General features: G+C 39.2%; 1 protein-coding gene across 1 annotated transcript in view; it reads right to left on the bottom strand.

Annotated features, from left to right (window-relative positions):
* Positions 1–24,947, bottom strand: part of NELL1 (neural EGFL like 1) — a gene marked incomplete at its 5' end in the record, with an annotated part of 294,771 nt that overhangs the window by 196,455 nt on the left and 73,369 nt on the right. The window contains 4 exons of the mRNA XM_082485407.1: positions 4,376–4,504; positions 13,823–13,922; positions 20,667–20,740; positions 24,154–24,256. Of these exons, the coding sequence (XP_082341533.1) occupies positions 4,376–4,504; positions 13,823–13,922; positions 20,667–20,740; positions 24,154–24,256 (406 nt within the window). The remainder of the gene's footprint in view (positions 1–4,375; positions 4,505–13,822; positions 13,923–20,666; positions 20,741–24,153; positions 24,257–24,947) is intronic.

The following is a 24,947-nucleotide window of genomic DNA, read 5'->3' as shown; positions in this document are numbered from 1 at the left end:
GATCTCTTGCTTTACAAGCTCAAACACCGAGCCAGCTAACTTGCAGAGCTCTAAATCAAAATACATAAAACAGACCTAAAAAAAAAAAGGACGAGGAAGAAAAATATTAGCCTAAGAATTTTATTGCCAAGTAAGTGAGATACAAAGCTTTATCTATAGTCTCTCCTCGTAGTCCTGGGCCTGACAGGAGAGCTCCCAGGCCATACTGGAGATGTCTCTAACCCCAACCGCATCGCCTGCCTGAAGCTCTCCTGGTGCCACGTGCAGCAGCAGGCTGTGGCAGAAGGGAGACCGGATGCCTAACAAGGGAGCAGAAGCTACAGGAGACCACCGCCCAGCAGTATGGCACATCAGGCGGACAATTTGCCTGGTCTGTCCACACCGCATGTGTTTGTCCATGCTCAGGGCTAAATGAGCATTCCGTTTGCTCCCAAGGTTTTCAGTCAACTTTATGCCACCTCCCCAAAATCTGCCAGCCCAGGAAAATCATCATAACTCTTCCTTACACTACAAAATGAACAGATTTTCCAAATTTGGCTAGTATTCCATAGCTTGTGTGACTTTTTTTTTGAAATGAGCAATAATGTGTTAACAACAAATTAAGATAACATGTTTGGAGCACAGAAGGGAAAGAGTGACTTAGTCAACTTCCTTCTGAATGAAAGTCATGAGTGGTTCTAGAGCATTCTATCAGGACAAAAAATGGGAAGAGTTTTCACAAACATTAAGTCATTTAATTCATTAACTCTTTAAGCTGAGGTAACAGCACTAAGGTGACCTTGACCGTGAGGTCATATAAGGAAACTAACTATATCGCCTGAATTAATCTCACACAAATAATCCTTCACCGATCTTCTCCTGTCACTATTAACCCATGCAATTTTACCAGTAAAGGAGGACAAAAGAAAAAAAGAAAAAAGGAAAAAAAATTCTCAACACTACATTTGGCTTCCGAACTTTCGGCCTCTTCTTTAACGGCAATGCAGACTCACCTGAAATATCCTGTCCTAACCACCGCCTAACAGGCTGCTTCTGCCAGAGAAGGTGTTTTGGTTTTTTCTGTGTTCTTGTAAAATAGCTTTATTTTGTTATCTGTTGCTAAAAGACCAACTCAGATTCACGCAGCTTGTTTACACTCCTTACATCAACAGCTGTAAGCCTTCACTCCAATGAATTCCCCATTGCGGTCCTGGTTTTGCCACTGAACTGCTGCACCGTCTGTAACTAAATCTCATGCACGCAACTTTCGGCTCTCAATACAGGCACTCACTCACCTGTCATCTGTTAAAAACTCATAGCTGCAAGTGCGCATATGCTGCTACAACTTCAATGCTTACATCCTGCAGACGTTGGACTTGCTAGCTCCTCGTGCGGTTCCCAGAATTTATCCACGCGTATGTGGCAGAGATCAAGCGACACTAGTTCAACACTTGTGCCTAAGTATCCCCATCAGCAGTTAAACCTCAGTCAACGTGATTAATAGAAATATCCCTATGCATCTGTGCTCAAATTATGTCTCATGTATGCAACACAAGTCCACAAACGTCAAAACCAACCCAACTTTTCTGCTTTTAAGTGAAATGCATTGCTTTTACAGAACATGGAGAATCTCCACTTATCTCCTTCACTCATTACAAGCTTCATTTACTTGTTTGTTTTCAGAAACTGTCTTCCCTAAACACATCTATGTTATTTCAAAAACAGAATGCATATAGTGAGTGGTTATCCTACATGTATATTGTGACATGAGGAGCTAATAAATGAAAATTAGTTACTGAGAATGTAAAAATCTCCCTGAGAATAGTAAAAGCCCCTCGTTTTTTTTTTTTTATTTGTATTACAAATTTGCTAATGCCAATTCTCTGACAGAAGTTAGAACCTTTTTAATTTTTTCCACTATATTGCAAATGTGAATATGGAACGTTAAAAAAAAAAAAAAAGACAAAAAAACATGTCGAAAAGCAAAGTAGAGGCAAACGCAAGTCTTCAGAGATCTCACGAGATCAAATAGACACCATAAGGTCCAGCATGATAAAACTGTGAGTAACAGTGAGCGGGAAAAACAGCAAAAACATAGATAGGGTAAAATACTACCAATACATTAGAATTCACATGCACAAGTACTTCAAATGAGAGATGAGAAATCTGGAAAGCTCCAAGTTAATGATCTGGAGCACTCTGAACTAAGATGCGACTTATCAGCACGTCATGAGTATGAAATAGTTTAACCTCAGCGTCTCAAAGGAAAGAGTTATCTTACATGTCTTTACAGTTTAAAGGCTTAGGAATGATGAAGACAAATTCAAAACTACAGCTGAGAATGATATCTTCCTCGCTTCCACAGGTATTTTGTATGTTTACTATCTGTTCAGGTGTTTTTCATATTTAATTCTTACACAGTACACACAACAAAACTCCACAACAAAGAAAAAATCCACCGCTACACTGTACCAACATCCTGCCAAGTTGTACCTTCAGATATATGCCTTTGACCTCACTTATTTAAATCACAGCATCACTATGCATTTGAGAACATTACATAGCCAGCTATGAAATTATTCTATTTAGCAAATTAAACACACAAACGAGAGAAATGAGGTTAAAGAGGCGTAGGAAGAAATTTGGCAGAAAACCATTCTGAGGAGCGAAAGGAAGCTCTTCGTAGGGCTGAAAGGAGTCACCTCTTGGCTAACCGATGAGTAGCTCCCCTTGCTAAAAGGCCTTCTCTTCTCCACATTACTTCCTAAGACCTACTCTCCACCTAGCAAATTTAAACTTTCATAACATGCAGAAAGCGCCTCTCTTATCTATCGCATGGTCTCAGGCAGCAAAAGCAGCTGCGTTCGTTCTGTTGCCTCACGTTTGACCCAAGTGCACAGAAGTCAGGGATTCGATTTGCCCTTCCAAAATTTAATGCAACGTAGACCAGATATGTTGTAATTCTTGCTAATTTCTTCAAAAAACTCTTCCTTTCCCCACCACTACCACTAATGCACCACCAACAACTCCAAAATTATTTAAGATGTTTAAGTTTTTCCCGCAGAGGAAAAAAGAGACAGTCTGCTACTAGGTAAATAAAGACACTAAGCACAGATTTTATTTAAAACAGCGAACCAGAACAAATACTGGATTCTGTATCATAGCTGACAAAGAGCCTTGTTACTCTCTTTTGATTTCTAAGTAGTCCTTGCAGAATGTATAGAGCAGCTCTTCTCACAGTTATTTGTACAAAAGAGTTTCTCTGTATACAGTTTATCTGCTGCCTACCTTAAAAAGAAATGTGTATAGTGTTTTCCCAGTCACTGAAAGTGCATATATAGGGCCGTTCAAATTTTTGTTTGTAGAGAACCGACTAAATACCATAAGATTTACAGTTGCCATTTACTGAGCAGCTTTATAAACCGCTATGTAATGCGGTCCTGACAGTAAAAAGTCTTTTTATGAAAGTGGGATCATTTAAGCCCAGTCCATGCACATCTTTTTTATTCTTTCATCCTGTCTTCCAGTTCTTACGCTATATTTTAACAGCTTGTCAAAAATGCCATCTCCTTTCCATCACCAGTACTATCGGAAAAAAGAATCTAGGGAAATACTTTTTTACAAAGTAGTTCAAAAACTTCCTGTGACGGACAAAAGATTAAATACTGCAGCTTGACATACAAGGGCATCAAAAAACCCCACAATGCAAAGGCAGGGAGGAATGCGGTACATGTTGATTCATCAATTTAGTTTTTAATAAGTACATCATAGCTACAAATAACAGCAAGCTCTAGAAAACACCGAGAAACAAAAAGGAGAATAATGCCCCATTGCATTTGTTCCCGTGATGGAATAATCCATCAACAGAAGTACCTCAGCTATATTCAGCTAAGAAATAGGTCTCTTCTGTACCATAGGAAAACCATTTCAGTAAAGTACCTGGCCCACCGAAGTACTTCAGGAAGGACTGCAGATCATCATTTCTATATTCAAGCCTCAGTACACCTTCGCACTTACCTTTCTCACAAAAGTCAGCAGAAATCCCACTTCCTGAATTAATGCATCTTATAAAGATGTTGTTCCCTAAAAAACATTTTAGAAGGTAGGCACTACTGTCTGAAAAACAGTATTTTAAAACCTGTAATGACAGCATGACTGTGGTGTCCCGAGGCATAACTGCAACAACAATGAAGTATGCCCATAGATAGGTAATCTGAATGGTCCAGCACCACCTGTACTCTTCCATCCGTGTTTATGCACACAGAAAGGGCATTTCTGGTGATATTCCCCATCATGAAACTAAGCTCTGCAATGAAATTTTTTTGTCAACCATTTATTTAATACTACGTTTCCGATTAGGTTATTAAGGGGAGAGGTCTTTGAATATTTTGTTTACCTTCACAATACGCAGAGTCCCCTTGGACAGAGAGATAACCGTTCTTGCATTCACAAGTAGCTTTTGTGTTCCAGTTTTTGCACTCTGAATTTTCACCACATCTGTGTCCCTCTGCACAGAAGTTATGGCCTGAAATACAAGCAACATGCAACCCGGTATTAAAACATATTTATTCCCGATATTCAGGTTTAATATACATTGACTGTATCAGTCTAAAAAACTTTGGCATGCTGCATTCCAGAAATGCTCTCCATAAACCTATCCGCTGCACACAGGCTTTTTGGATTCCTCCATCAGTTCATTCTCAAGAAAACCACTTTGCTCAAAAAATGTATTTGTATGACTAGTTTTAGTCAGGAGAAAAGACAACTTCAAAGCAGGAAGCCATGACAATACGTTAGTCTTCTACTGAACCCATGTAGCATAAAACGCCACCTTATCTCCAATTGCCATGAAGTGTAACACTAACTTACACCAAAAGGATAATAAAGTGTAATATAAAAAAAAAAACACCTTCGCAATTCTCTTATTATGCACAATCGCACATGCTTTCAGAAAAGCAAAAATGAAACATTGCGTTACAACATAAAACTGTATTGGTACTCGAAACAACCTCACACACTGCCTTGTAACTCATCAAAAACTAGCTGGATTGTTTCTACAGTTTATAATTAATCCATGCATCATGTTTTGTAGGGGAGAATTTTCATTAATCTCCCCTTTTTCCTTGACACAAATTCTCAGTAGTTTCTTTGTGAACAGTTTCTTTTATCGCATACGAAGTCATTTCTAAAAACACGATGAACTTTCTCTCTTCCTTCTATAAAGGCACAACTGGCTGAAGTTCTGTCTTCCTGATTTTCAATATTTCTCAACGACGTGTCAAAATCTCCCTCTGCTGAAGTCCAAAGTGAAAGTAATTGCAACTTTATCTCTTTAAAGGCACTCCGCTAGAAGTACTGTAAGAGATAACTAAATACCTTACACAATTTGACAACAGGAATTCTTTTTCCCCCGTTGGTGTATTTTTGATGTGTTTTTCTCTATTAAAATCCAAGAGCCAATATCTATTTCCCTGAGCTATAAATAGCCATTTTGGTAAGTCTTATTATATTTTCTGGATTTTCTCTCCTGGAAGGAGGGAAAACAGAAACCCAGACATACCATCACCTACTTGTATTCCAGCTTGCACTTATATCAATACAAAACCAGCTTCTGCCAATTCTGCATGGTCATAAAGGAGCAAACTAGAAGTTCTAGCTCACTGATCCTAAACTTTCCTAACATGCCCTAAAGACAGCAAAGAAAAAAGTGACGTGGACTTCTAAAATCTAAACGCCAGGTTCAGATCTTTGTTCATATCCCTTGCTTTGATAATCTTTAAAGAACTTCAGAAGACTTTAGCTTATACTAAATATAGTTTTCAGCTACAGTAAGCACATTTTCATAGGGCTGTCCTGAAGCTGTTGTTCATTGAGGGTTTTTTAATTTGTTTTTAAACATGCATTTCAGTCATCTACTAATTTAAAACTCCGGTTTCATCTTTTTAATGCACTCCAATATTATTAGTCTGATCATCTAACAGTGGGTTGCGAGATCATTGTTAAGAAAATGTAACACTTGTTAGCAAGGAGAACACTATCTCGCTGTCACTGTCCAACTCTACAGTTAAACTTCAGATTCATTTTATTAACAACCAAGGTGTGCTCCTTGTGCTCAGTTAGCTCCTTCTTTCACTGTAAACCAACTTGCAAAAAAGAACCAACTCTGTTAATGAAAACTGCAGATATCCCTTCTAGTCTTCATTCATTTCACAGTCTGGTAAAAACCACTCAAGTATTCCAAATACAGCCTCGTCAAGGCTGGGTACATTCTATACTGGTAAAAAAGGGTGCAGTTACACTGCCTGTAGCCATTTATGCAATCACAGTATTTGACTTCTCATTTTTGTCTTTATAATTATAATCGAAACTGAACACTGGAACCCATCTCACCAGACTTATCCATTCAGCATCTAATTTATATTCCCCAAGCAGGATTACTATTCTGTTGGCATTCTAGATAATATCCAAGAGACAACAAATTTTATAACAGCTTCTTTGTCACTGTTTCCCCTAAGACTATGACATCCTAGTCTATTTCCTGCTTCCTTAGAATAATGATTCTCCTTTGAACTCATGCACAGTATCGGTTTCATATTTGATTATTATTAGTAGATACTACTACTCCGAACCGATGTAACATAGCAGTGTGTTAAGCTAGGCACTATATAGATACCACATTTTAGTGTGGATTGTTACTACTGTCTTATGACGTTTTATTAATATTTGTTTATTTGCATTTCCCTCTCATCCAAACCTGTAAAAAAATATTGCATCTTTCTCAGCATCTTTTAGTTACAATAGTCCTTATACAACTTTCTGCACCAAAAAAAAAAGGGTTTTAGGCTCTTTTTATCCCAGCGAGTCAACATTTTACCTTGTGATCAGTTCACAGCAAATTAAACATTTGCAATTAGCCAAAGGGATGGCTTCTCAGGGTTAACTTTCATCACAAGTCCCAAGCTCCAGATCAACTGCTCCTCTCTAACAGCACTTTCTCCCAAGCACAAGCCGCTGATTAGTTTTCAGTATCACATCATAGTCCTATGAATTCTTCACTGCTTATTTGCCACCTCTGAATTTCATCCGTAGATGACTACCCTGACTATCCATTTTGTACCACTACAGCTGTCACCTTTTCTAAAAAATTCTCTGCAAATACTCTGTTGCTTTTGTTCCTTTGTTATCAACTCAAATATGAACTGTCTCCATTTAGAATCAGACTCTTTCTTACGTTTTCAAGCTTGAAGGCTGTTGAAAGAGCATAGAAGAAAAAAAGTAACCTTCCAGTTCTGCAACTTGCATAATTACAAGCTCTAAAGAACTTTTCATTGTTCTCCTCATTAGGAATACACAATGAGAGAACACCTACTACACCCCTAGATTGCCTTGGCATTTATTATTATAAAAGACCTGTGAAACACTGTTTACCTTTTAAAAATGCTGAGTAAAAGCGACTCAACTTCAATTTCCCATAGCATTTCAGAAAACTTGTACAATACCTCTGTAAGTCGAAACTGAAAGCCATTCCTGTTAAGAGCATGCACAGTGCTACAACACTGTATGTCACCAAGCTCTTAAAAAGCCAATTAATTTAAGGTTAACCAGCAAGACAAAACAATGTACTTGATGGTATAGAAGAGTAAGGGTTCCCTGTGCCTCTGTCAGAGCAGCCGTACCGTTGACTGGATCAGAGGCTTTTCCAAGTACTTTTCTTTTGCAGTGAAAATGCACTTCAAAAGAGCCCAGAGGTGTGTACCAAGGAAGCTTGGTTGGTTCTTGCATGTCTTAGACCCTGGTCTACATTCTGCCCAGCTGGGGTTCTGGAGGCAAGAAAGGAACAGAATGCTATCTACTTTATCTTAGTTCATATCGGGCCTGAGCGCTTCTCCTGCTCTTCTGGCAACTAAGGGTCACCTCATATTTGGACTGAAACATGAAGAAATAAGCTAGCTGCGTTCCTCTCGCCGTCAACAATCCCAATTCAATGTCTAATTTAGCTAAATATTTTAATTCTTTCTTATTCAGCAAAACAGCCGGGAATGTACACGGGACCGCTGACCGCGACAATCGAGCTTATATTCCTGACTAAACAGGGAGGGACCTAAGCACTAACTTAAACATCAATCTATTCATGGCCAATCTACTCATGGGAGCAATTACTTATCTCCAAGCAAGCAGAGTGGAAAAGAATGCAAACGCCTGATTTTTATTAATTGTTTGGTCTGAAATGGATTATAGAGTTCCTTTAAAATATCTACAGAGATGGCAAAACCACCCGTTGATACTGCAGTGGGACGTCTGAATCTCAACCATAGGTGGCAGCTGGCAGAGGGCACGCATTCTGATTGCCCAGGTGAAAATAACTGAATTACTGAGACTTCAGAATATTCAGCAAAGTCTTATCTGAGACAGTCAGCTCCTCCGTAAATATAAGAAATGGCTTAAAATAGAATCATCACATCTGAGCAAGCAGGCAATTGGAGAGGATTTGACAGAAGCACACAAAATCTTAAATAGTTCTGATAATCTAAACTAATTTCAGGCCAACACAGATGACAAGGCAAGTGAGCATGAATTAATATTACAGATAAACACATTCAGAACAGATGTCAGAAACCATTTTCCCCACACACAGACACACAAAGTCATAAATGTGCGTAACAGCCCTTCAAAGTCATTCAAGACATTCAAGATACAATTAGATACTACCGACGGGGGAATTAAATATTGAAGAGTGTTTAGATTTTTGATGGGCCTGATGACCTCTGTTCCTTCCTCAAACATTGCTGATAACATTGCTCTCTTCCCTATGAAGGCTGCTGAAACGTTTGCTCTAATTTTTCTTAAGGAATATATTTGGATCTTTCTACTTCTTTCTTTGGACTGTAGAATGACCATTAATAAATGTATTAAGACAAATATGAAAAAGATCAGATTTCATGCTAGCAGATATAAAACTAACTTCTGCAGCAACGAGGACTGCACAACTGGCTAGGGCTTAGTGGTCCCAAGTCAGATTACCTAAAATTAAACATTTATTCCATTTTGAGACACTTGCACATTGATTTTATTTTTCCAAGCTTCTCAACATCTCCAGGTTCCAGTTCCCAGAATCCACTTTTCCAGAGCAGTACGTTAAGTTGTTTTGTGCTGTCATCCACTTTTTTAAGTACCTAATATATTTGGTAATTTGGCTCAATTATTGATTGAAGAATGCAAGAATTCATTCAAGACTACAGCTGGAATCAATACATCCCGTCCTTGTTTCTTCCTACTTTTTTATGGGCAACAATAACGTTGCCTCCCATTTTTCTGAGGGTTTCCTTATCACATCTGTAATGTTTTCTGTACTTCTTACAGAACCCCCCTAGCTGTTCACTTCAAAAACTGTAAAACCCCTGTTCTCCTGCTGTTCAAGAAGTTACCCTTCAGCAATCCACATCTCACTGTTTCACATTTGGGAAGCTTCTAAAAAGAATGCCGACAACGCTTCCATTAATGGTACTAGCAATGTTCAAAAGGTCCGGGGCAATTTCAACCTCAAAATCTTTACTATTGTTATGATTTAACCCCACAGTTAATACGTAAACGTGTAAAGTAAATCTGGAGGAAAACTCGGAGGAAGAGTCATAAAATTTGCGCTAGCAATTATGTCCTTTCATGATCTGAATCAGTTTTTAATGACTCAGGAACAACAAAGCACTTCAAACAGCAGTTTTCACACCTTCAGAGACTATGGTCCCAGAACTCGGTGGTCTGACATAAAACAGTAACTTCATAAATTCTTTCAAGCTACTATGTCAATGCAGACCTTATTACACACTGCTTATTTGTGTGCATTAGAACAATGGTACTGCACAGCCTAACAAGCTTGTAAAGATGCTTTTTTTCCAGCTATAAAGTTTTTCTAAATCCTAAGTAACATTATAACTACGTTTAGAAATAAACTAATTCCTATTTATCATCCTCCGTTAAATCTTAATAAAACTAAACCCTGGAAATAACTCATACCTCACAGCAATGAATGAGAAGCGTTCGATTTCTGAAAAAGCAAAACTCAATTTCACAGCTAGACAGGGAGAGACGAGAAACACGCTAACTGAAGAGCCTTCTCATCCTCTGATTGAAAATCTCCTTAAAACAAAACAATACAAATAAGGGTGGCAGAAGCCCCGCTTTCAGATTTAAATGCTGTTCCCCACCGTAAAACACAACACTTCAGCTTACTGGTAGGATTCTCCACTTCCTGCTAACCGGCGTCAGCAGTCAACCTAAATCCATCAGCCAAACTGTATTACAGGACAACAAATAAAAATTACTTTCTCCAGAAACCAAACGGCTCTCGCTACTTCATTATTTTCTCACACCTTCTCTTTTAAGGAGAGCATGACTGAAGCTGCTAGGGCCGTTAAGGCTATTCTTACATACTGAAATTGTGAGCATAACAACATAAAAATTCTCTCATGAAACTCTATTTGAATCGCTCATTCAAAAGAGGAAAAATCCACTCTTTCAAAATTATACTCTGTCTTCGGCAAGGAGAAAAACAGCTAAAGGGAACAATAAAACACTTTTATGACACTGTTTTTTGTATTAGATTTGTCCCTGGGCAATAAAAAATGTAGCAGGCATGCGGTAAGAAAAATGACCGATTGTTAAAAAAGTAGTAAGAAATATGATTTATTACACAATGATTCTTTGTAAAATTTTAAAATTAACTAAAATTTCTGTAAGCCCAAAAAGAGAGCTTAATACCACCACATTGTCCAGCTGAAAAGTATAAAAGTAGCCACATAGTTTAAGCAGACGTCTATACTAAAGCACACAGATGAAGGGCAAAACAAGATATACTCTACATAACGTTCAAGGATAGATCCTATATACAGATCTGATGAGGCCCATTTCTGCATTCGGGTACATCAAATGACAAAAATAAGCTGTCATTTTACAGCAGAGTTCTTCCATACCACGCCTGCCTTGCTGTACACCGTATACGATCGTTTTATGGAAATCTAGAAATTGGCTTTTAGCAATGTATTAGCTTTTGCTGCACTATAAACTCATGTAGCAAACCGGAGGAAGAAAAGGTATTATTTGCTGCCTTTACTTTTCTAACCATTTAGAAACAATAATGACCATCCAGGAAGCCCACCAACGGCGTACATTACAGTATTCAACTTGGTCCTTTGCTGACTCACAATTTCCATCACCATAAACGCCACAGATTTATTTGTTCCCTTTCATACCCTATTTTATTTTAGGCACTTATCTATTATTGTAGCAGATATTACAGAGATCCCCGAAGAGGGTACAGTCTCATATCACGGTATCACGAAATTTCCGTATTTCTCTGTGGCTTTTCCCTTCTGTTGATCCCCCACATTTATCCTTTCATTAAATGGAAATTCCTTTGCCGCAGCTAGAAACGCACAAGCTGCAAACCTCCCATCCTTGCCCAATCCAGCGAAGGTATTCTATAATTCTACACAACGTGAAATTCAGAAGTAGTTCTCTGTTTCAACAACTAGATGCTAAAGCAAGCACAAACTGATACAAAACCAGAGCCTACCAGTCACTAGTATGCGCTAACGAACTTTACATAGAATTATTGTTCTCATTTAATGCTTCCTAATCATCCTGTTGACTAACTAAAGGCCCAGCTAAGGGCTAATACAAAGAATTGTCTGTATCATCATACATAAAATGTGAAATTTGCACATGATCCGTGTGGGCTTCCAATAAACACCCTGATCGCTCAGGACTATATTTCCTACAATATTTCTTCCTCACTACTTTGGCTTCAACAATAAAAGCTGAATATAGTCTCTGAAAGAGGTGATCATTGCGAAAGGGAGAAGCGCTCTATCCTTTCCCAGTAACAAATATGTTGGCACAGGACAGGACCAGAAACTATAGCCCGCTCGCCATATCAGAGGGCACCCGTTTGCATGTTAAAATCCATACCAAATACGGAATTCTTATTAAGTATCCATTTTTAACACCATCACTCTGCAGATGATAAAATTATATACTACCACTTTGGGTTGCACGCAACTGAAGCAAAAATGTCAAGCAGCGTATATTCTACTTCAAGATATAAAAAGCCATTTAGGAGCGCTAACTTCAATTTATGCCTTTGTAAACGTGACAAAATTAATCGTATCTTTAAGCGTAATTTTCAAAAGAATTTTAAAAAGCGAAGTTGAAATACAAAAGGAGGCGGTACTGTTTTAGCAGTCAGCTAATGCAGAACTAAAGTGGAAGTTTAATGTATCAATTTGATAGCACCACGTATCAGAATTCATAGGAAACGAAAGTACGATTCCCTCCTTTGCTTCTGGAGACCACCACGTAAGTATACATATTCACGCTATTTTATAAATAATAAAAACAGTTTGGGGATGAATATCTAAAAAGAGTACCTATCCTTAACAATAATATAGAACTGAATAATTAGAGAACTTTTCTCCCATCAACTTTGAAGCTTTCAGATTTCTAATGCTTTTAAGTAATGACGATCATTTTTTCCGTACCGCACTACATCAAACTGGGCCATCTGTTAAGAAGTATCATTAAGACACTGAACCCTCTGAGGGACAAAGAAGCAACATTTACTGCTTGCTTAAATAGTTAGATGTTTCTAGAAACTGCTTAGAAAATTCATGTGTGTATTCTTAGACCACGACCCAGCGAGCAGTCTCAAACGTGCAGGTCCCTGCAACCGCGTGCGTACAATTGCAAGTTCAAGGCCTTAGTAAATGTTTAACTTTGTGTATTTATTAATTAATATCTACTGGCTAAGGGAGAGATTCAGAGCCCCTTCATCGGCCTCTACGACGACACCAGAGGATTTTACATACGGGCAAGAAAAGCAGGCCTGCAGGCCCCGAAAACCATCTAAGCTTGGAAATGTCTGATGCTTATTTGGCATGGCTCTCGCTTGAAATTTCTGAGGCGCATCACTGAAGGCGGACACGCAAACGCTGCTCTGAGAGACCAGGTTCCCCTTCAGCTCAGCTGAGACTCTGCTCCCAGGGAGAGGTGTGGAGCAGAGGTACAATACAGACGTACGCAGCGAACGATTATTCTAACGCCTTTCACCCAACACCTCACTGATTACATCACACTTGAAGAAAGCTTGTTCGAGCTCTCTAGCCTTGCGATACCTGCATTTTCCTCATTTAAGGGCATTTCCTCAACTAAGATTTTAGCTATTGCTTGTTCAGTCCGGTCCAGCACGCAACCAGGATTCCCTAGGGCTGGGGCTGAAAGGGAAGAAGCAAGAGGAAGCTGCATCTCAACACCCCACTGGAAGGAGGAAAAATGGGGTTCTGGGGCCGAGGGCTATTTTTTCATTTTTATTCTGTACCTGTCCAGCTTAATTAATAAATTAGTCCCCAGAGCGCTCAGATCTAGATCAACCTCAAAATATCCAGCAAACTGGAATCTTAACGTTACTATTATTGTAATTTTAAAGTAGAGAGCTTAAAAAACCGTTTCCAAACCCCCGCATGTTCAGTGCAGTTGCAAGTTTAAGCAACGTAAAACATCTCTTTTTCAAACATAACTTCTTCCTAATGGGAATTCTTAAGAGATACTGGGCCCTTTCTCCCCTAACTCTTCCCTTTCTCCCTCCCCTCCCTAATTCAGAGCAATTACAGCTTTGTATCTGCTAAGTCTTCTACCCAAAGGAATATCAAAGACCGGTTTTATGTGAAGGCTAATTATGGACTCAGGTGTATAGAGGTATACCTAGTATCTCATTAAAAAGTTCCTTCCAGTGTATCCCCCTGTTGAATCAGCAACTTATATTCCATCCAAGCACGCATAGTCTCTGACTTACCTCTACAAACACTGCAACACTGATTCTCTGGAAGAACGTGATCTTTTTCTGAGCAGTTCAATGGCGGACAAGTCTCCGTTACCTTTACTAATACTCCATTCTGAAAATAAACAATATTTTTTAAAGTTACATTGATGAAAATGTGCAACGGCAAGGATCACATAATTTTCAATCTATAACTCTAGTAATCTCTAGCAAGAACACTGATCAACTAGCAGGCAGCAAGTTAAATTCATTCTTTACGCCATAACATTGAGTCAAATGTAATCTACTTGGACATTTCTACACACAGAGTCGAAGGAAAATAAATTTTAAAAAAAAGGCACTTAAGCTCAAAATTCTATAGCAGGTTTTTTTCCAAATACATTGTCTCCAAGTACAGTTACTTTCCTTCCAAGCGTTTGAAGGAATTAAAGAATTTCACTCCAGGTTTTTGTTAAAGACTGTCTTCCTGCTTTGTGCAAGTCTGACTTTTACTCCTCTTACATATCCTACAGAACTCACAGATAAGTTATTCAACTCGAGCACATACAGCAGATTGAAGGCCAACAATTTCAGATGTCGTGTGTTGCTCTGATGTGTCCAATTAAAAGGGTCTGGTCTCTAGAATTACTGATCACCTAATTTCCAAAAATTAGGTCCTTCAAAGGTATAGCAAAGCAGAAATCCCATCTTGAGGTATCCGTATAGAAATCGCTGTATAAAATGTAAATCAAGGTCAAAATATTTCTACGATTTTGATTTCTGCTAGATTTAGAGTAAGACTGTGCATAGGAGGTGTAGTTGCTGGTAGAAATTTTCTAAAATAAGAGACAGGGCCTTTCTGGGGAGATTTTACATCAAATTTTTACTCCTTCGTCTTCCCATCCAGGAAATCAGCTTCACCATGACCAAACAGCTGTCCTGCTCTTCAGTTAGTTGTTTCTTATCATCTTGTCCCAAAAGAGCCTCCTCTTTTCCCTTATCCCCCTCCAGCCTTCCCCATACCATAATTTACTTCTTCAGCATCCTTTCTGCAGCTATACCGTCACTGCGAACTGGCAAGCGGAGCAGAGATTAACAATCAGGATTTTTGCTCAGTAGGAGCTACAATAACTATCCCACAGGACTGTCCACACCTGAGTAATCCCTTTTTCCAAAGGGTTGTGAAACTCCACTAGCAAGCAGGCAGCCTGCTATATTGTCAACACAGCTCTTTAATATGAACCTAGTCCCTACTCCTCCCAAAAATATTTTTCATGATGCCTGGTGGCAGGTGGTGGAATGAAAAGATGGAATGAGAATTTCTGCTTTCTTCAAAGAAATAAATCACATTTTCTAGCTATCGTAATTGCAGAGAAAAGTTTAAATGATGCAATCCAAACACATCTAGGGATAGGAAAGCAGAGGAAAACTAATACCAAAAAAGATGACAAAATATGTTATTAAAGCCACCATTCTCATAATCTGAGGGATCAAATGGGTGACTTTGTACAGAGCATATTGGCAATACCTATGTGTCTACCCTGTGCGATGAAACACCCCTCTATAGAGACACTCTTGTTAGCCAGAAGATTGCTTTCATACCTACAAGACCCTGTACCACACCATGCCAAAAGATTAGTTCGGGTGCTAGAACCAGTACGGGTAAAACTCTTTGCCGGCAATCGGCCTCACCAGCCGGGCCACACTGATTCGGCTATGTTGTTTGAGGCTCCAGAATTAGCTGCGACAGCATCAAGCTGCCCTGCGCAGTCACATACACAGAAACACCTGCAGAGTCTACAAGGTGCAAATGATGCACAAGGTGCCCGGCAGCCGGCAGGACTCACAATTCCGAAGCGCAGCAGACCTAGGGAGTGCAAACTGACTGCTCTACAATCAGGGCTAGTCACTGCCCTTGAGATTGCAATCTTAAGGCTAAGCAGGGCTAAGCCTTTTTTCTGACTTCCCAATTGTCTTTACTGGCAAGTTGCATCAGCTGCTGTCACAAAAAATAAAATAAAATAAACCACAGACATGAGGTTTTCTTTCTTTTCTTTTCTTTTCTTTAAAAAAAAAGCAGCTCCCTACAGTATCACATAGAGCATGCATCATTGAAGCAAGTGCCCCCACAAGAACAGTGAAGTTAATGGAGGTATTAGGTCTCCTTCTGATCTCACTTCCGTAAGTGAAAGGGAGGAATCCCCCACGGTTGCCTGTGCAACTACAGCAGCAAAAGGTGATAAAAGAACCAGACACACTGAGCCGTCACTTACTATCATGTTATCAAACTACCAGCTGGAAAAGCTCTGGCTATAACTCATCGCTTATTCAAGTTCAGACAAGACAACTGCAGCAGAAAGGGTACGGTATGTCAACATATGGACAAAAAGCTTTGACTGACAATAAATCTGTTCAAAAAGATGGCAAGAAATCAAGAAACTGCATGAAAGTCAAACCAGTGATCAGGATGGGTCAAAAAGCTAAAGACAAATTCAATCCAAGCTCATGCCTTCTTTAGTGAATCATAAGGAAATTAAAAAACCCACAAATTGAGAATTCCATTAATTTAATGAGAATAAGATTTTTGTTTCCCTAAAGTTTTCCCTTTTCTGCAGAATTTGCATCTTGGGAAAACAAATCGAACATATTTCTAATTAAGCTTTAAAACAATTAAAATGTTTCCATGTTGAGTGTTCTTTGGATTAAAGTCAATTTGTTATAAACTAGTACAGATTCAATTACAAGAATTATCATCATTAGATTTCAGATTTTATCCACCGAGATAAGTGAGAATAGTTCACACTTCAGAATTATTGCTTCAGGCAGCCTTAGAAAAATTACTAACTTTTTAATACTCAATTCACATATGTAGTCATAGGATCTGGACAGAAATAAATGTCAGAAAGACATTCTTCTGGAATAAATAGGTCAAGCTCCCACTGTGACATACAATCCACAAAGAACGGGATCTGGAGTCAAACATTTACAACAAGATAATTAAATTTCTTGTAATTACAAAGGTAAGTACATAAAAAGGAATTGGCTATAAGCCTAATCAGTGACAGGCAGTGAAAAACTGAACCACAAACAGCTCGTCTCAGATGGCCTGCTTTGGAAAATAATAGCAAGATTTCAGATAAGGTTATTTTGGGCTTTTGTTATTGTTTGGGGTTGGTTTTTTCCCCCCCTCATTTTAGCTGTTGTTGATCAGCCTTTCAGGAGAAAGTTCTAAATAGCGTCCTTAGCTGTCACTCTAAGAACCCCATTGTTCCTTATCTTTACGACAAACTTATTAGTCCAGCTTCCTGAAAGTCAGTAGAGCCCTGTCCATCTTTCTAGTATTTGTATGGCACGCTCTGCCTGCCTGCTCCCCTCATTAATGAAGAGGAATTTATTCTTATACCCTTTGCTGTCAAACACATCGTCCACTTGTGAAGAGGCATTATGTCACTCACAGGCATTAACCCAGAAGTCAGCTGATAAGCAGTCAAGTCCCAATCCAACAAAAGTTATAGAATTCTTTCCATTGACTTCAAAGGAGCTACGGCACCACATTGGTGAAACCCACGAGCCAAAAAACCCCACTTATTTATGCAGAAAGGTGCAGTTTTCTAAAGCACGAACGCAGTTGCATTTTTAGAGGACTTCAACAGGCTGGAGAAATGGGCCAACAGGAACCTCAAGATGTTTAAGAAGGAGAAGCTCAAAGTCCTGCACCTGGGGAGGAACAACCCCATGCGTCAGTGCCTGATGGGGTCACCCTGCTAGAAAGCAGTTTTGCAGAAAAGGACCTGAGGGTCCTGACGAGACACCAAGTTGAACATGAGCCAGCCATGTGTTCGTGTGGCAAAAAAAAAGCTAATGGTAACTCCGGCTGCATTAGGCAAAGTATTGCCAGCAGGTCAAGGGAGATGACCCTTCCCCTCTGCTCAGCGCTGGTGAGGCCACACCTGGAGCATGGGGTCCAGTTCTCTCCTCCCCAGTACAAGAGAGATGGAACAACTGGAGAGAGACCAGCCAAGGGCCACGAGGACAAGTAAGGGACTGGAGCACGTCACATATGAGGAAAGGCTGAAAGAGCTGGGACTGTTTCGCCTAGAGAAGAGAAGGCTCTGGGGAGACCTTACCAATACATATAAATACCTAAAGGGAGGGTGCAAAGAGGACGGAGCCAGGCTCTTTTCGGTGGGTCTCAGTGATAGGACCGGAAACAATGGGCACAAACTGAAACACAGGAGGTTCTGTCTGAACATCAGGAAACATTTTTTCAGCACTGGCACAGGTTGCCCGGAGAGACTGTGGAGTCTCCATCCTTGGAGACGTTCAAAAGCCATCTGGACATGGTCCTGAGCAACTGGCTCTAAGTGGCCCTGCTCAAGCAGGGGAGTTGGACAAGATGGCCTCCAGAGGCCCCTTCCAACCGGAACCATTCTGCGATTCTTAGAAACACCAGTGCACTTAGTTTTGTCATTTTGCCATTGTAGATTAGTCTAGAGAGTGTTTGTGGGCAGGATTCCAGCTGAGAATGGCTGTCCATCAGTAACATCTGCGCTCATGGTTAAGAGGATGTGCATCATAAATACATTTTTAGTCTGGATTAGTTTTCAGAAATAAAAAAAGAAAACCTGCTCACAGCCTGATAAAGAAAATCATTGCTCTATCTGGATCCATCAGTATTATTATTTTTGTTAGATTAAAAAAATATAAAAGATAAAAGCCTCTTATGCCTGGATCTGTAGCTATGCAAAGAATAAAATAACTATCTTCAAATAAAAATTGAAATGTGACATTTCAACTTCATCTTTTTGACATTACTCTACCTACAAATACATCCTCCTTTACAGACACAAGAGCTGCTCCCCAAGATTTTTAAGTCATCTTTACCAACACTAATAAATTGACAGTTCATGTGTACTCTCTATTGTATTCCTTTACGGATCAACAGCTTTTCAAACTGGATGTCTGTTTTTCAAGTCTAGAAAATTAAATCATATTACATTTTTTATTGTCCTTCCCCTAGTACAAAGCCTTTCATTTGTTCGTACTACACTTTGTCCACCGCTAGGCTCGCATTGGATAGAAAAAGATGACCACCATCACAATTTGACTTGTCACCATTCATCATTCATCTAGTAAGCATTCCTAATTGAGGCAGTAAGTAAGTAGGTGTTTTGCTTACACCTTTTAAGAGGTCATGCTGAAGACACACTGAGTGAACTTCCTATCTGGAGACACATCATCTCACAGAAGCAGAGGTAAGCACCCACATAAAAACTCTCCCAAGTCAGAATGACAAGTTTTGCCAGGGAGGTTCATTGTCTTCTTGAAACACAGCTGTGGAAATACCTTTTTTTTGTGTTTGCACCATGGACTTTTTTTTTTTCCCCACGATACTGCATTCACATACGCTGTTTCAAGTACTTTTCAATACTCTCCATTAAGATGTAAATAATATAAACTGCAATATTACTGCAATTCGCATTGCCATACCATTTTCCCTTAACAAGAAGTAAAATGCAAAAGCTCTTTTCATTATTATTTTAGTCATTTCTAATATGACAGATATTTGATGGTCAGTATTTGCTTTTAATCTTTGTGAATGTATTATCGTACTCCTAACGATGAATATAAGGCTCTTATTTATAGCACAGACAAGTTCCACTGCCATAATTCAGATCGCTCTCTCTGGTTTCACTTTAATGTGAAAATCCTCCTGTTTTCACCTTATTTCACATAGGCACTTTCCCTCCCAAATAAACGTTCTATGTCATATTATAAATAACAGGCACCTTAGTCTGTCTTCAAGGCAACGACCTTGCCCACGTATTTGTATATACAATGTTGAGCACCCCTATACAGCTAAACGCTAACAACAGCCAAGTAATTCTGCGTAACAAGCTGCTTTCACAACATCTGCAACCAGTTATTGTCCATTTCCATTAGTGAACATAAAATTGCTACTCTGTACACTCAGCTACGAGCACAACAATAACCAGATCATTGTAATCTTTTCCAAATGTTTTTCATAATTGTTCTAGCATACTGATCTGTCAATAACATTTGTAAGCCTCCCGTTTATCACCCTTCCCCCTCTACGAACTCAACAAGATGTAAAAACAAAAACACTTGAAAATTACATGCGAGAGCAAACGTGTTTAAAATAGCTGTGCCTTTGTGAAGTGATAAATCATATTTAAAGCACAGGCATACTCACAACAAATACATGTCTCAGCAGAGCAAGGGGTCTTTTATAATCGTCTACTACAACTCTCTTCTTTTTCTAAGGCTAATCTCGACAACAACGGCTTTCTGCCACACTTGCACACCATGCGGCGCTCATATTCACTAACGCTCCCTCAACGTTCCTATCAAACACAGCCTCCATTTACCTGTGCTCTCAAATACTGACTATAGTTGACAAAGTGTTAGGAACTTGCCCAGAAAGACCCTGGTCCAGTCCAGTACTTCGTAATTTATCTCAATTATTAGCGGGGCTACGCATAGTCGAAATGATACTAGGGTAAATCTAGAGTAACTCAAACAATAAAAGCCAGGTTACTTCAAATTTTAGCAATTTGGCTGAAATTGGTAAGTGGCTCAAGATGCCGTGGCCTTTTTCTAGAGCTCATGAAAGCAGAGAGAAAAAAAGAAAACATCCCTCCGAGTCATTTTGCCTTATTTTTGTATTACCCTGCAAGGGTCATATTCCTGCCTTGTTTTCGTATTTGTGGCTTTCACTGTCTTCAAGATCTCCCTTTAAGACAACAGATATCACATTTGCATGAAGGACGCCTGAAGTAATGCACTAACTTATCACTGTCACTTTTGAACACCACACATACATTTAAAATCAGGAAAAGTTTATACAACAGAAACTTACTCGACATTCCCTGCAGCTCTTGCTTAATACTCGTTGACCTTCTGCGAGCACTTTGCCTCCATAGATACACTTCGCTGTAATTTGAGAGAAGGCAGAAGATGAAAAATTAATACATTAAATCAGTATTTAATCAGGAAACAAATGCAAGGCATAACACAAAAAGTAAATTCACATAAACCAAAAAAAAAAATATGGATACCTTAAAAATATGAGGCATTTTGCTTTCATCAGAAGTCAGTATTATACATAGTCACAACCAAAGTAGCTAACAATAAATTCATTTTAAGAGCAAATAGCACCTTTACCTAAACTAAAGAGGAGGAATAAGAACTTAAGACATACGTACTGAACCAAATTCATTAGTACTCGATGGAAAATATTTTCATTACTGACATTCTGTATATTAGCTACAGCATTTGTGTTTCTAGAGGTCTTCATGACTCACCTCAAGAACTAGAGACATTTATTAGTGTACTGTTCATCAAGCGAACAATATAAGCAGAGATTTCAATTAAACCTTCAAATTTTTTGTGGGCACAAAGGTGTACTCTTTAGTTTGCCTGAACACTGCAAAAACGGATTAGATGCTAAAAATGACTACTGAATCAACCAACTGTAAAAATCTATTTCAGAAAAATATTCTCAAAACACACATGAAATAAGGAGATTTCCCAGGAAACGGAAAGCTCCTAGTAAACAACTCCTGTCCGAAATTTTGCCCCTTCTGCTAAAGGTAACCAGCTTCACAACACACGAGAGCACTTCTCATTCATTTCAAGACAGAGACAACTAGCTTAGCTTAGGACTACTGCCACCCTGAAGAAGATAACCTCCAGCAAGGCCACCGTAGCATACAGCTCAGTCAAGTATTACCATACCTATCGCAGTCTTCTCGGAACGAGCTGTCTAAATTTCAATTCCAGAGGCGGATGGACAATCTTTTAACTAAAGAGAACAGTTGGACTACTGTGATCTTGAACAAATCAAGTATGCATCCTAAAGGCACTCTACATTACTAACAAGATCAATGCAAAACACGGATAAAACAACTTTTTGTTGTGGTGTTTCAGCTCTCTCTGCACTTGACCAGTAACAGTCTGACCTACGACACTGAAAGCAGAGCTAAAAGCTACGAATCCTACATCGCAATTCGAAGAAAGCTTTAAAAGTTTCCTGTGTCAAGGCACATGCACAGCGAAAGCGTTCAAAGTGCTTGGTTCTTAAAAAAAGAAGTCACAGACCGTCTGGTAGCTGTTTTACCACAATTTCTCTCCTGAATAGCAAGGCAAGGGAACCAAGCACTTAGAGGTGCGTGCGTGTACCCCTTGTGGGCCATACCAATAGGAGTGTTCCGCAGCAGCAACTGCCAGAGCCAGTTTAACACCTAAATTTTAAACATAAAGGACTGCTAGATCAATTTTCGTGAATTTTCAGGTGTAACGTTGCTTCTAAGGACTTGTAGTTTAAACCTACACTCTTGAAAATGCTTGTTTCTTTTTACGAAAAAAAAAAAAAAACAAACAACAACACGCAAGATTTTCAGAACAACTGTTTCCATCATCAACAATGCATTTAAAAAACAGGCTTCTTCCTTGCAGTATCCTAGTTTTCTTCATTTTTCTAAAGCTGCCCTAGTTTTCATGCCTGAGCTGTTGTGATCTCACTTAGGAAGAAAACTTCACGTCGGGAAGCTTTGTTTAAAATTAGGAATCCCGGTAACTATTTTTAGGAGAAGAATTAGAGAAATTTCCTTTTCCTTTCTGTCTATTCTCCTGACATGACTGCTTGTAAGAAAAGAATGGGCACTAGAAAGCAAGTCAATGCACAACTCGGAAAAATGATGAGATTTTACACAAAATTATAGTCTTTTGTCAAATATTAGTTGGAAGGCTAACACAAGATGGCAGGGATCAAAGCAGAACCGCCTCAATTTTTAAAACCCTTAACATATGAGACATTAGAGCTACTTTGTTCGTTAACCCTCAGCTAAGACCGGACACTGTTCGATAATCCAGCCATCCAATAATCCCTAGAGACAGCAAATCACAGCTGATGATTCTATCAGAGCTAAATAGGAAAAGCACGGGGAAATTAACACCTGCAGTGCAGCTCTTCGGAAAGCCCCAGCAATTACTGCTATCTACCCAAAAATGACTGACTGTGGCCCTAGCACATCATTCTGTCAAGGAGCTGGCATTTACAATCAATTTCAATCAACTTCCATACATCTCTTCCCATTGACTGACATGCTGAGTTCTTGTCAGAATAACGAGTCAAGTTTGTGCCAATCACCGACAAAAGGCAAGTTTGACTGTTCATCTTTCCATTACAAACAACGGGAAGACAGTTTACTTATGGGGATTTACGTTGAACCTGCACGGTTGTGCCTTGCAATTGCTTTGTGTCGGATTTTGAGCGTTGTGCATACACGCACGTCGGCAAAGGCGTGTTAAGAGCAGCAGCCAGTTTCACGAAAGAACTTTCTAGGCTCTCAACGTTACAAATCAAAATATTTTGAGACAAAAAAATACAGGCCAGCATAGCCGCTTTACCACCCAAGTACTCTGTTCATAAGCATCTTCCAGTGAGCTGAATACTCATGCCGATGTATAGCTGAGAGAAATGAGACGATATGAGTAAACAAGAACGGGTGCGAGATCACGGGTAAAGGACGTTTGTGCATGGGACTAAGGAATTCGGTGACTGAAGGTGACAGAATGCTAAAAATAAAATTTCCTAATAAATCTTAAAATAATTCAACATCCTTGGCTTAATGAATTATTGAAAAACTCATGGTGAAGTTTACCAGTCTTCAAGAACAGAGGGGGCATAAGATAATTTGTGCTTCTTAAGGTAAAACTGGCATCAGTATTCAGCTAAAATTTCCATATATAAAATGTCTTTGTCCCTTGTACTACTACTACGGCAACAAACATTGAATATTCCTTCCAGGAAAGCTACAGCTTTCATTTACAGAAGGCACTGAAAGCTGACAATAACACTGATCACAAAATTTACCTTTTCTTTCTTCTCATGAATTTATTTTGAAACTAATTACAGCAAACTATCCCTCCACACAGTGACAGTAACCCAGGGTCTGAAATTCTGTCGTGTTTATTTCAAAGGACAAGTTTCGAACCCGAAATAAAAGGTAGGCAAAAAGATAAACAGCTCGGTTTATTACTGATCGCTACAGAAAGTTCAGACCATAGGCTTGATGCTCCTCAGCATCAACAGGAGACACAAGCTTCCCAGCCCCAAACAAGTAGATGAATAATTTTACACTGACAATAGGCAAAAAGAGAATCTTAGAAATTCGGAATGTTCATTTCTCCGCTATTACTTATTTTCTTCTGAAATCAAGTTTGCCACTGTGACTCACGTTACCCGAATTACCCAGGAAAGTCTTTATAAAATGCGCCTGCTTTCGGAACGGGTTTAACTCTGCTTAGAGAGTGAAACTAAAAGCTCCGCGTGACGTACTTACCCTTGCACGTTTTGCAGCACTGGCTTTCCACATGCACTGGCAGAGCATCAGGAGGACAATCGAGAGGCGGGCAGGACATCCTTCGGCACTCCACAACTCCGCTCTAAGCAAAGGTTTTTAAGACAAAATTCAACTACAACTGTTGAGCATTTTATACAAAACACAGAAGACAGAAAACTAAGCAAATGAAAATAGCGTTGTGGATGACAGACCTATCCTGCAGCAACAAATTCAATCCTATCCACCTACACACTTGAATCGAAACGCATCTGAAAGTCAACCACCCCATTTTGGTACATATTACTGGTTTTACCTCACTTTCCCTGAGCGAAGTGCATTAAGTGGAAAACACAGGCCCATCTTTACAAGAACAGAAGCACCACTTTCTCTAGGCTGTCCCAATCATCTTTGAGATTTTTAACAATCAGTTTTCTATTTTCTTGAGCAAACAAAGGCTCTCCTCAGATATTTATCAAATAATTTCAACAAGACAAGATTTACATACTAATTCTCTTCTGCTCCTCATTTTTTCAGAGCGATAAACACTGAAACCAGAATCTGCATGTTGTTGCCACGCAAGATGCAATCAAGTACCTACGAATACTATGAAGATAATGCTTCCTTTTTGAAAAAACTACTGCAGAGAAAGCACTTCCAAACTAAACACAGACAATGCCATGCTTTCACCCCAAAACCATAAAGTCCTCACAGGTATAATTAGAACAAATAAAAAAGCATTCTCAAAGGGAAGCAGATCTTATTTACGAAGCTTGCACACAAGCAATGTCAAATTT

This window comes from Vanellus vanellus (genome assembly GCF_965231255.1).
Source record: "Vanellus vanellus genome assembly, chromosome: 6".
Taxonomy (NCBI): domain Eukaryota; kingdom Metazoa; phylum Chordata; class Aves; order Charadriiformes; family Charadriidae; genus Vanellus; species Vanellus vanellus.
The sequence above is the reverse complement of the archived record's forward strand: the minus strand, read 5'-3'. Positions and strand labels throughout refer to the sequence as shown.